The 13436-nt window shown below is 42.6% G+C and overlaps 1 protein-coding gene and 1 pseudogene across 2 annotated transcripts in view; both read right to left on the bottom strand.

The window, feature by feature from the left end:
* Window positions 1-6830, bottom strand: part of LOC135523916 (rab11 family-interacting protein 3-like) — an 88772-nt gene extending 81942 nt beyond the window's left edge. For both annotated transcript variants that reach the window (XM_064950934.1, XM_064950935.1), the window contains exon 1: window positions 3667-6830. In XM_064950934.1, coding sequence (XP_064807006.1) covers window positions 3667-5301 — 1635 coding nt within the window. In that variant the 5' untranslated portion in view covers window positions 5302-6830. The remainder of the gene's footprint in view (window positions 1-3666) is intronic.
* Window positions 6831-8393: 1563 nt separating this feature from the next.
* Window positions 8394-12664, bottom strand: LOC135524944 (peroxisomal 2,4-dienoyl-CoA reductase [(3E)-enoyl-CoA-producing]-like; annotated as a pseudogene).
* Between the last annotated feature and the right edge of the window lie 772 nt (window positions 12665-13436).

The raw sequence follows: 13436 nt of genomic DNA, 5'->3' as shown, positions 1-13436 counted from the left end.
TGAAATATTCTTATTAAATATTTTTTTCTTTACATAGTTGAATGTGCTGACAACAAAATCACACAAAAATGATCAATGCAAATCAAATTTATCAGCCCATGACGGGTCTGGATTTGGAGTCACACTCAAAATTAAAGTGGAAAACCACACTACAGGCTCATCCAACTTTTGATGTAATGTCCTTAAAACAAGTCAAAATGAGGCTCAGTAGTATGTGTGGCCTCCACGTGCCTGTAAGACCTCCCTACAACGCCTGGGCATGCTCCTGATGAGGTGGCGGATGGTCTCCTGAGGGATCTCCTCCCAGACCTGGACTAAAGCATCTGCCAACTCCTGGACAGTCTGTGGTGCAACGTGGCGTTGGTGGATGGAGCGAGACATGATGTCCCAGATGTGCTCAATTGGATTCAGGTCTGGGGAACGAGCGGGCCAGTCCATAGCATCAATGCCTTCCTCTTGCAGGAACTGCTGACACACTCCAGCCACATGAGGTCTAGCATTGTCTTGCATTAGGAGGAACCCAGGGCCAACCGCACCAGCATATGGTCCCACAAGGGGTCTGAGGATCTCATCTCGGTACCTAATGGCAGTCAGGCTACCTCTGGCGAGCACATGGAGGGCTGTGCGGCCCCCCAAAGAAATGCCACCCCACACCATGACTGACCCACCGCCAAACCGGTCATGCTGGATGATGTTTCAGGCAGCAGAACGTTCTCCACGGCGTCTCCAGACTGTCACATCTGCTCAGTGTGAACCTGCTTTCATTTGTGAAGAGCACAGGGTGCCAGTGGCGAATCTTGGCATTCTCTGGCAAATGCCAAACGTCCTGCACGGTGTTGGGCTGTAAGCACAACCCCCACCTGTGGACGTCAGGCCCTCATACCACCCACATGGAGTCTGTTTCTGACCGTTTGAGCAGACACATGCACATTTGTGGCCTGCTGGAGGTCATTTTGCAGGGCTCTGGCAGTGCTCCTCCTGCTCCTCCTTGCACGAAGGCGGAGGTAACGGTCCTGCTGCTGGGTTGTTGCCCTCCTATGGCCTCCTCCACGTCTCCTGATGTACTGGCCTGTCTCCTGGTAGCGCCTCCATGCTCTGGACACTACGCTGACAGACACAGCAAACCTTCTTGCCACAGCTCACATTGATGTGCCATCCTGGATGAGCTGCACTACCTGAGCCACTACCTGTGGGTTGTAGACTCTGTCTCATGCTACCACTAAAGTGAAAGCACCACCAGCATTAAAAGTGACCAAAACATCAGCCAGGAAGCATAGGAACTGAGAAGTGGTCTGTGGTCACCACCTGCAGAACCACTTCTTTATTGGGGGTGTCTTGCTAATTGCCTATAATTTCCACCTGTTGTATATTCCCTTTGCACAACAGCATTTGAAATGTATTGTCAATCAGTGTTGCTTTAAGTGTTCCCTTTATTTTTTTGAGCGGTGTATATTCAGTCAACACATCTTTAGAATATAATAAACATTTTTGTTTCTCTTTGAATAAAAACCTTAGTGTAACAACAGTTTTAGTAAGTAATATGCTGCAGTCCAAAAAAAAAAAAAAATTTTTTGGGGTGTGCGTGCAGGACAGAGGAATAGCAATTCTTACACCATTGTTCTAAATTCAATCACATTCTTCATCATTCAGTTAATTGAAATCCAATGCTGAAGTCGTGCACAATTATCAATTTCTACTTGGTTTGTATCGCCCATTCATTGTCTGGTAGAGAAACATTAGGCCTTGGGACCCAAAAGCATAAAAGCATAACAGCTCTAACTTCCCCTTGTGGTGGTCTGGAGCAATGAAGCAGTGACGCAGGGTAATGTACTAAACCACAAATTACCTCTAGACCCAGCGGCATAATCTCAAAACATTCAATTGATGAACCACTGTATGTACCTCGCTTTGTGCACGGGGCCATTGTCATGCTGAAACAGGAAACAGCCTTTCTCAAACTGTTGCCACAAAGGAAGCACAGAATCATCTAGAATGTCATTGTATGCTGTAGCATTAAAACCATCCATTTAAAAAAAATATGTAAATGATCCTCTGTGGCCAAATCATGCTTTCTAGTGTAGAAGCCTATTTTCAATTATTTTATTTATGTATAGACAGTAGTAAGCTAATTATGTTATAATTTTGGCAATTAAATTTACTTTAGGTGAAGTTTGGCTTCCACTGGCCTTACAGACAGTTACACTGGTATTTGCATCCAACCTTGCGCCTGTTATTGGCAACTGAAAGGTTGGGTGCTTACTGGAAGTAGGCCTAGGTCTACTTGTTATAAAACAGACCTGAGACGGGCACAAAGATAAGAATGTTGAACAGAGGAACCTGACACCTTTTTAACTTCGTTGTTTATGTACTAAAATGAGCTTTTTGTGTACAGATAATAGCACATCAACACCATAGCCCAGCCCTGTCCTCTTAGCCAAATAATAAAAAGGGTCTCCATGGCCTTGCCGAGGAATAAATCTGGGTGTGTTGAGTAAAACTAAAGGACTATTAAAAAAAACTAAGATGAAACTCCCTACCCACATCACCCAAAAATAATTATTTTCACAAAAGGGATGTCAATCACATTATAAGATACCTTTCACTGCCCAACAGCAGTGGAGGGCATTTGTATGTTTTTCTTGACATGGCAACATTTCCTAAGTAAAACCACATAATTGAAGTGATAGGCCTGGGTGTAACGCAAGATGCCTGGGAGAGATTGGAGAATAGGTGAAGGTCACAGGTGGGGCAGGACAGAGCAAACATTTCACGAGATTATCCAGTACAATGGGATGAGGTATGTTGCCTAATGATACATTTGGTCATCTTCATGGCTTGTTTTGTTGAATAAGAAGGCTGAAGGTACTAGGCCAGCCCTGTCAGAATTTATTTCAGCCCATGTTTTCATTCAGATTTATCACTACGTTCATGCCAATTCCCAGCTCTTGAACACTGACCATCCTCACATAATTCACGTCAAAACCAAGCTATAGAGCATGAACATATTCTCAAGCCTTGTCTGGTCACGTTTCAATAGTGTATTAACAAACCCTTTGTAGTCTAGTTTACTTTTATTGCTGATAAAATAAATCAAAGCTGGAGGTTTGCCTTTAGGGTTTGAATTATAAAATAGCCTGTGTTGCTCAGCAAAACCCTAGTGTTCAGGATTATGGTTATCGCATTTTGGGGTAACGTAAACCACCAGTGAGCTCCCCCATCATGGAAAAGAAAAGCATTTGAACAAATAAAAGTATGCCTATTCTATGTGATAATATGTTGCCTGACGTGTATAATCTAGGCTCCTTTTACTCTGAAACTGGTTGTGATAATTAGCATTAGCAAAGGCCTACCAGTTAGCTTGCCTGCCCAGCCTTTCGTACAAAATAGCTTACAAATGAAACCCTTTCACCCTTTGAGGAAACACTGATAGAGCGATGGATTTCAGTTTATGTAATTAACTAAGCTTTTAAAGGAAGCTCTCTAAAGTAAACTGGAGAATCAATAGTAAATCATTTAGAATGAGCCTCATGATCTCTAGGTTGACAAGCATACAGAACCCTTTCATATTGCCAATTAACCATAACCTTATACTCAATACTCCACTGACTGGGACCAGAATAACAAAAACAACACACAGACTAAAATCTAAAAGGAGGTGTGTCTCACCTGGTCAGCCCCATAGGCAGCAGCAAACTCCATAAACTCCTCAATGCGTACAAATCCATCCCCATCCTGGTCCAGAGCATCAAACACGGCCTTCAGAGGTGACGGGTCTTCCTCTCTCCGATTCACTATGGGAACCACAGACATGGAGTCAGACCCCACCATCTTAGAGAGTGACAGATTCTCCACTGCTTGTTCACTTGTCCATCCAGACTCAGAAGACGAACCATTCATCTCCAGAACCAGGCCATCAAAACTATCCTGTTGGTGAAAATCTGTGGTTCTGGCAAATAGGTCCAAGTCTGCCAACCTTACCTCATCGCTCTGTTCAGTTTGTAAAGCAGGAATACCGTCACCCTGTATAGCCTCGGGTAGTTTCAAGTCCCAAGTTTCCTCATCACGTAGCGCATCTGAGGTATTGCACTGATCCAGAGCCATTTCCTCCTCTCCCTTGTGTTTAGTAACATCAAAGATAATTTTGTCTTCCATCAAATCCTGGGAGCCATTTTTATCTGAGCTACAGCCACTGGGCAGGTGACCCAGGATCGAAGCATCTCTGTCAGAGAGTACCTTTGGCAACAGGGGTTCAATCAATGGTGAGGAGTTCAGAAGGAGGGCCGAGTCCCCCTCCCCTCTGTGGTCTGGGAGAGTCAGGATTGTAGTAGCCAAAGTGTGTTCCTGCTCTGAATCCTCTGCAGTTGAATCTGATGGAGCACCTGTGCAGGTAGGTGAGTCGAGATGAGTAGGGTAGAGGCTGGGACCACAGTCGGGAACCTCCAGATCCAGCAAAGGCACAGATCCCACCTGAACCTCTGGAGATAGGCTAGGGTGGTCAAAAGGGATGGTGTTGTGTGAGAGGCTGCTCTTACCTTCTGAGGTAATGTTACTGACTGTGGGCAGATTAGTCACAGGTCCTAGGAATAAACCTTTGTCCCCATTTTCAGGTGGCACAGTCTCCCCACCTTGCAAGGGAGGAGGTTGGCCTCTGTCCTGATCCAGAGATGGAAATAAAAGCTTCTCAAAGACACCTTGTGGGATTACCTCATCAGGAGGAGCAGGGCCGGAGGGAAAAGGGGAGTGTTCAGATAAGAGGTGAACTATCAACAAAGAGGACGCTTCAGTGTTAGTATCTGGAGTCCTATCTGAAACCTTCACAGTGGAAGGATGTTCACTGAGGGTTATCAGCTCCCTGTGACAGGTAACAGGGTCTCTGTCACCAACAGGTAGATTTTGTTCGTCGCAGGCTGAGATGTCCCTGAACAAATTAGCCATTTTGGAGAATAAAAGCCCAGGTAGTGGGCTGTCACTGACATTGTTTTGTTTCTCAATTTTGTCTTTGAGAGGCGATACCTCTGCTGGTTTACCCAGGGGAACATCTTGGGAATGATTAGATTGACATCCCTCCCAGGAAGAGGTCCTGAAAAGGCTATCTAAATTTAAGGCGTTCTCCTGAAAAAGCTCTTCCAGGCTTAGAGATACACCCTGGTTGACTTTCTGGAAACCCAAACCTATCTGATCACTTTCTCTCTGAGGCAGCATGGCTCCTTTGTCTGAATCCATGAGGAATCCATGGGAGGGTATGCGTTCTGAATCCCACTCTGAATATCCCAGAGGGCTAGACATCAGAGTATGTTCCATTTGAGTAGATTGCTAATTCCCCAGTAAACTAGAAAATTATAATTTATTTCAAAGCAAAAATCCAATTCTTCCTCAATTTCAATATTGTTATTCTACACATGGTAGACAACGTCCTTGACGAGATCCATGGGCAGATGTTGCATGATGGTAAATAAAACACCTGCCTTCACTGTCTCGTTTTGAATTTATGACATTTTAGCACTGTGTAAACACCTGCTTAAAACCAGTGTACTTCCCATATTTATTGATTTGTCTACTTGCCCTAGTTGTTGCCTAAATAATCCACTACTCATTTACCCCGTCTAAGCATGCACTTTTTAAATGTTGTCAACGAGACACATTTGCATTTTCAGATTAATTTATAATTAATTCCATAGAATTATGAACTTTGATTTGTACTTTGGAATTCAACAAATACATTGGTGACATGTGACTTATCAAAATAGCCCTAAAACTAAATAGAAATGTTCTAAGAACCAACATATTAATGAGGCAACAACAGGCTAACGTCATAAAAGGTCGCTATGATTCACAAAAAGACGTGAAGCGATATCACACACAAAAAGATGAGTTCCTGTAATAGTAAGTGACTTGATCAATTTAGCGTGTTATCTAAACCACTCATTCATTGCATTGGGACTAACGCGAGGGGACCTTCTTGCTTACACAACTGACTGCCTAACACATCAGTTAGAAAATATTTAGCATAACATGAGATTCATGCTATAAATTGGATGCAATAAATACCACGAACGCGTTAGTTATTTTAAATAGTTATTAACATGTGCTAACAAGGTCCAAAAAGTTATCCACAATTTGGTTGCAAAGTGTGACCATTGTAACAGGCTAGCCAGCTAGCGTTTAGCCAATATGATTTACGTTGTACTTGACAGTGCGTGCCAGTGGATGAAAATACGCCAACCTTGGAGTGAGTAAATAAATAGCTTTCTAGCTAACTTGGCTAGTTAAAAACGCTTGACTCTTTTTACATAAGGCATGTCCAATTGAAATAGTTAGGCTTGCTTACTGACTATGTTTAATAACACTGACAACGCTTCCAAACATCCCCACTCTCATATCTTGAAGGACGCTTTAATTAGCTAGCAAACGTTAACTAGCTAACAAGCCAAATGGTCAATCTCTGATTCTGAAACTAAATTGGACTGGCTATGAGGACATTTTGTCAAATGTAATATTCCCAGTAAAGTTAGTTTGTTCGTTTTGTCAATAATTCTAATTTACATCCGCGTTTGGTGTTTTTCTCCATACGTTTCGAATCCAAGATAGCTAACTTAACGTTATTCCAAGAATCATCCACCTGTGTCAGGAACATATTCAGTCTGTTTGCTTAAAATTTCTTCAGCTATTCCCGGCCTCTCGAAATGTATTTACCATCCCAACGCACTCCAAAGACATGATGACCGTCAGAAGATGCTCCGAGATGTGTCAAACCTTACAAAATATGTTGCCAATATTTAGCTAGAACAGAGGCCGTTCGCAATTTCATCAGCAGCAAATGCCCCTGCCGTCCCCCTCAGCCGCATACAGCAGTGACGTTTCACGCACGCGCATAGAACGAACCGCAGTTTCCAAAATAGGATGCAAAAAATACAGTACATCACCAAAAGAATGTGGACACCTGCTAGTCGAACATCTCATTCCAAAATCATGGGCAATTAATATTGAGTTGGTCCCCTTTTGTTGCTATAACAGCTTCCACTCTTCTGGGAAGGCTTTCCACTAGATGTAGAAACAATGCTGTGGGGACTAGCTCCCATTCAGCCACAAGAGAATTAGTGAGGTTGGGCACCGATGTTGGGCGATACGGCCTGGCTCGCAGTCAGCGTTCCAATTCATCCCAAAGGTGTTCGATGGGGTTGAGCTCAGGGCTCTGTGCAGGCCAGTCAAGTTCTTCCACACAGATCTCAACAAACCATTTCTGTATGGACCTCGCTTTGTGCATTGGGGCATTGTAGTACTGAAACAGGAAAGGGCTTCCCAAACTGTTGCAACAACGTTGGAAGCACAGAATCGTCTAGAATGTCGTTGTATGTTGTGGAAAAAATGAGAATTATTCCGGTCTGTTTTCTCTGCAGTTGGACGAATCGACTGATGTCAGTGGGGAAGCCCAGTTGATTGCATGTGTGCAGTACAGAGACATTTCGGCAATTTCTGAGCACATTCTGTTCTGCTAAAAGCTCTCCGGGAGAACTACAGGTGAGGATATGTTTCACTTTGGTGACTTTTTTTTTCAGAGCAAAATCAGGATTGCCCACATATAGAAGGTAAATCCCACAGTCATTGGCCAGCAAGATAATGAGTCCTGAGTTACATTTATGTTTTGAATGAGGCAGTGAAAGTGATTAACTTTATCATGTCCAGGCCTCTGAATCACCAGATATTTTAAAGGCTCTGTGATGACAGCACTAGCAGCTACTGCTTCACACCGAGGTCCATTGTCTAATCAGAAGGAAAATGCTACAAAGGATTTTTGAGTTGCATGCCAAAGTGATTTTCTGTCTGAGCACTCACACCCCCTTGTGTAAGTGTTCGAGAACACAGACTGGGTATCCTACCTTGCTGATGTGTTCAGCATACTGAACAATGTGAATCTAACTCTGCAAGGTGAAGACACACATTCTCCAAGTATGACAAAGTGAGCGGATTCATGAAGAAGATCTAACGTTGGGAGAGGAAATGTGAAGTTGTTTCCAGCAACTTGACACCTAAGCTCACATTTAGCCAAACTCAACAGTGAGCTCAACTCCTTACTCCCTGACATTGAAAAGAAGTCTGCCCAACACGACTGGGTGCGTAAACATTTTTTTTAATCAAATATACACCTAATTTAGGAATCACGCTGGTCGCACACGCATGACGGGTACTTCAGGCAGGTGTACAGTACCCAAAAAGTGTCGGGAACCACTGATCTGAACAGTTGTAGCCAAAACAAAGGCACCAATTTCAGCTGCATTACACATTGGCGCCCCCCTCAGGTGGATCTGTGTGAATGCATATTTAACGAAAGAAAAGGTGCAACACCAAAGTCTGTATCATCTCTGGCTATACTATTGGTGCTACTGTTTCTTTCACTTTTTATCTTGAGCAATGAGGACATACTGTAGAAACTTAGTGTAAATTAACCCAACACTTAGAACATGATTTGGACCTTATATCCAGTTTCAACATGTGGATGTGAAGTCTTAGGTCAATATTTTCTTGCTAATATTTGAGTGTTTACCTCCTATTTTCCTTGACAGAATCCACAAAACAACTTCACAACGTCCTCCTCTCCTAGATCTACATCTCCACTTCCTCTTCTGTCCGACACACCTGTGATGGGAGGGGCCGTGTCAAGAGTTTAGCAGATTGAGAGGAAGCTATACCGAGCAGCATGGATATGTCATTGGCCGAAGTGAGCCAACTCCCACCGTCCTCCACCATGATGTGGCCCGTCAACAAGAGGATGCGCAGTTGTTCAGGAACAGCTCACCGTGGGCCAGCTCCATCTTGTTGCCGACCCGCTGCGGTGGGATGGATGAGAAGGCATCCATGCTCTCTGCTCTGTTGCCACCTGAGGACAAGAGAGATGGGGGTGAGAAACAGAATTTGGGGCAAAGAGAAATGAGACTGAGGACTTCATTTAGTTTACCTCTCCTCAGGCTCTGTTCTTGATAACTTTGACCTCACTAGCATATAAATAACACAGAATTACCCAGACCTACTTAATCAAGTGTATACTAAAACCTACTTAACTAAAAGTTAGAGAAGAGTGGCAAGATTAATCACAAAAAAAGTATGTGTGGCCATGTGTGATTTTGGCATACGACTTAATAAATCAAACGTGTGTAGGCAGCCACAGATCCTTACCCAGCCTACAGAAGCCCTCTGTGCCCGAAATAGGACCTGGTGCCAGTGTGTTAACCCTTACCCCACTTGGTCCACACTCAACGCCAGGTGCTTGGTCATGGCATCTGGGAGAGAGAGATGTGGACAGGAAAAGGGGAGTGGGGTGAAGAAAGAGAGGGAAAGTTATCAGTGGGCTTTCTAGGTTATGTCTGAGAAAATGTGGCGAAACTAAAAGACTATGTGAACCCTTTGGAAATACCTGGATTTCTGCATAAGTTGGTCATAAAATGTGATCTGATCTTCATCTAGGTCACAACAATAGACAAACACAGGATGCTTAAACTAATAACACACAAACAATTCTACATGTTCATGTCTTTATTGAACACACCGTGTAAACATTCAAAGTGCAGGGTGGGAAAAGTATGTGAACCCTTGGATTTAATAACTGGCAGATATAACCTCAGCCAAATGTTTTCTGTGGTTGCGGATCAGACCTGCACAGGTCAGGAGGAATTTTAGACCATTCCTATTTGCAACACTGTTTCAGTTCAGTAATATTCTTGGGTTGTCTGGTGTGAAATGCTCTCTTGAGGTCATGCCACAACATCTCAATTGGGTTGAGGTCAGGACTCTGAATGGGCCACCCCATAAGGCATATTTTCTTCTGTTGAAGCCATTCTGTTGTTGATTTACTTCTGTGTTTTGGGTCGTTGTCCGGGTGCATCATTCAACTTCTGTTGAGCTTCAATTGGCGGACAGATAGTCTAACATTCTCTTGCAAAATGTTTTGATAAACTTAGGAATTCATTTTCCTGTCAATGATAGCAAGCTGTCCAGGCCCTGAGGCAGCAAAGCAGCCCCAAACCATGATGCTCCCTCTACTATACTTTACAGTTGGGATGAGGCTTTAATGTTGGTGTGCTGTGCCTTTTTGTTCTCCACACATAGTGTTGTGTGTTCTTTCAAAACAAATCAACTGTAGTTTCATCTGTCTAAAGAATATTTTGCCAGTAGGGCTGTGGAAAATCCAGGTGCACTTTTGCAAACTTCAGACGTGCAGCAATGGGTTTTTTTGGACAGCAGTGGCTTCTTCCGTGGTGTCCTCCCATGAACACCATTCTTGTTTAGTATTTTACCTATTGTAGACTCGTCAACAGAGATGTTAGCATGTTCCAGAGATTTCTGTAAGTCTTTAGCTGACACTCTAGGATTCTTCTTAACCTCATTGAACATTCTGCGCTGTGCTCTTGCTGTCATCTTTGCAGGACGGCCACTCCTAGGGAGAGTAGCAACAGTGCTGAAGTTTCTCCATTTTTAGACAATTTGTCTTACCGTGGACTGATAAACGTCAATGCTTTTAGTGATACTTTTGTAACCCTTTCCAGCTTTATGCAAGTCAACAATTCTTAATCTTAGGTCTTCTGAGATCTCTTTTGTTTGAGGCATGGTTCACTTCAGGCAATGCTTCTTGTGAATAGCAAACTCGCATTTTGTGAGTGTTTTTTATAGAGCAAGGCAGCTCTAACCAACATCTCCAATCTCGTCTCTTTAATTGGACTCCAGGTTAGTTGACTCCTGACTCAATTAGCTTTTGGAGAAGTCATTAGCTTAGGGTTTCACATACTTTTTCCAACATAAGCTATAAGCTATGTTTCAATTATGTATTCAATATAGACAAAATACAATAATGTGTGTGTTACTAGTTTAAGCACACTGTCTATTGCTGTGACGTAGATGAAGACCAGATCAAATTTGATGACCAATTTATGCAGAAATCGAGGTAATTCCAAAGGGTTCACATACTTTTTCTTGCACTGTACATAACAATATAGTAACAATCATATACTTAAGACACAGTCATGTTTTTACCATTGGCAGCCTTGGCAGAGCCAGCATGCACCTGGAGATCCATGTAGCCACGGGTGGCAGAGTTGTTCACAATGGTACCCCCATGGTCCTGAACGCAAACATCAGACAGAATCAATTCTATCTATCCATACATGTTTACCAGAAGTACACTATATCTACAAAAGTATGTGGACACCCCTTCAAATTAGTGGATTTGGCTATTTCAGCCACACCCGTTGCCAACTGTAAAGTTTGGTGGAAGAGGAATAATGGTCTGCGGCTGTTTTGTGGTTTGGGCTAGGCCCCTTAGTTCCAGTGAAGGGAAATCTTAAAGCTACAGAATATAAAGACATTCTAGATGATTCTGTGCTTCCAACTTTGTGCCAACTGTTTCAGGATGACAAAAATAAGCCTTCCTAAATAAGCCTTCCCAGAAGAGTGGAGGCTGTTATAGCAGAAAGGGGGGACCAACTCCATATTAATGCTCATGATTTTTGAATGAGATGTTCGACGAGGAGGTGTCCACATACTTTTGGCATGTAGTGTATGACTATCTGAGGTAATAGCACAACAATGAAAAACAAACAGGAATATCCATGCAAGTCACGTAAATAGGTAAATAGTTGGATTAAAGTTAATTGATTGAAAAATCTCAGTGCATACTGAGTGTGCTGTACCTTGAATCACTTCTCATAGACCACCTTGCAGCTGTTAAACATTCCCATGATGTAAATCTCCAGGACTGTCTTGAAGCCATTGAAGGAGAGGGAGGTCGCAGGGCACAGGAAGTTTCCTACAGCATCTATAAAATTGAGTGCTAGACACTTACTTACATATTTCAAACAACCAACGTTAACACATTTCTATTAGAAATATGGTATTAAAATGAACATGTAAATTCAGATAAAGAAAGACAAAAAATAAATGTGTGTGTGTGTGTGTGTGTGCATGTCTGTCTGTGCACACGTGTGTGTTCTACATACTATTAAGGAGAACATCCATCCTTTCCAGCTCTTCAGCATCTCGTCCACTGCAGCGGAGATGGTCTACGGCTGTCGCACGTCAATGGTCAGAGTGATGGTTGCTGATAATGGACCTCTGTACGCCAATGTAGATATTCCATTAGAAATCAGCCATTTCCAGCTACAATAGTCATTTACAACATTAACAATGTCTACACTGTAATTCTGATAAATTTGATGTTATTTTAATGGATGAAAAAATGATTTTCTTTTATTTAAAAAAAAGGACATTTTTAAGTGACCCCAAACTTTTGAACGGTTGTATGCATACATGCTTGTCATCCCAAGTGGATGGGGGGGGGGGAACATACCTATACCTCCCTTTTTATTTAATGTTTTACTATCCCTCAAATATGCATGTTGCATAAGATACCTTAGATAAATGAGGTTGTTCCCTCCAGAATCCCTTCCCTAGGTGTAAACTTGATTTTGTTCACCCTAGATAGAGCTCTACTGAGGTTCAGTTTAACATGGTAGGATTTTGCTCTAGTCTAGGAAAGGTAGATGCAGCCTTCCAACAGACCAGCATAAGGGTCCAAGTTTTTCTTCTGGGTATTATGTTATTTTTAGCTTTTTTACATTTTCTTTATAATTTATTACTCTGACCTTTCAGCACACTGGTCATGTGATTGTACTAACATTAATTTATGATTACTAGGACTATGCCTAATTCACATACTCTAGGCTCCACATGCTTTTTCAGCTGGAACGTGAAAGGAATTAATGTAGCCGAGTGTATGCTGGTCTTAAATCCGGACATTGTTTTTCTCCAAGAGACCCATCTCCGGTCCCGCCACCATGATAAACTAAAGAGAGGATGGGTAGAGCAGTCCCACTGCTAAACAGTACTCCTTTTTTTCTCCAGTCCACCACTCATACTCTAGGGTTGACTTTTTCCTTCTGGACAATAGAATTCTTCCTTCTGTAACTAATTAGCTAATATCACAGCATCATTATCTCAGACCATAGCCCTGTCCAGCTAGATATCCGCTTTCCGTACAGTAGTACTGTGTCATCGTGCGTGGTGACTTGACCCTCTAATACTATCCTGCAGTGCCTTCAGAAAATACATATCAACTCACATTGATGTCTTTTTTCAGATCAACTGGACCCCTGGCACTCTACTGTGTGGGAGTCGTTAAAAGCATATCTAAGGGGACAAATTATTTAATACACAGCGTATGACAATAAACAGCACACCAAATGCTTATCGGAGCTATCGCAACTCATTCCAGATGTGGACAACAGATATGCCTCTTCTCCAACTCCTGAACTCTACAAACAGAGTGCTACAGCTATTGGAATTTGACAATCTTTCCACCAAACAAATAGGGCAGCTTCTGTTTAAGTCAAGGCAAAAATTCTATGAACACAGAAAGCTGGCAAGTTATCTCACCAGCTTCGACAATCCGC

The sequence above is a fragment of the Oncorhynchus masou genome, chromosome 31 (assembly GCF_036934945.1).
Source record: "Oncorhynchus masou masou isolate Uvic2021 chromosome 31, UVic_Omas_1.1, whole genome shotgun sequence".
NCBI classification, from domain to species: Eukaryota; Metazoa; Chordata; class Actinopteri; order Salmoniformes; family Salmonidae; genus Oncorhynchus; species Oncorhynchus masou.
The sequence above is the reverse complement of the archived record's forward strand: the minus strand, read 5'-3'. Positions and strand labels throughout refer to the sequence as shown.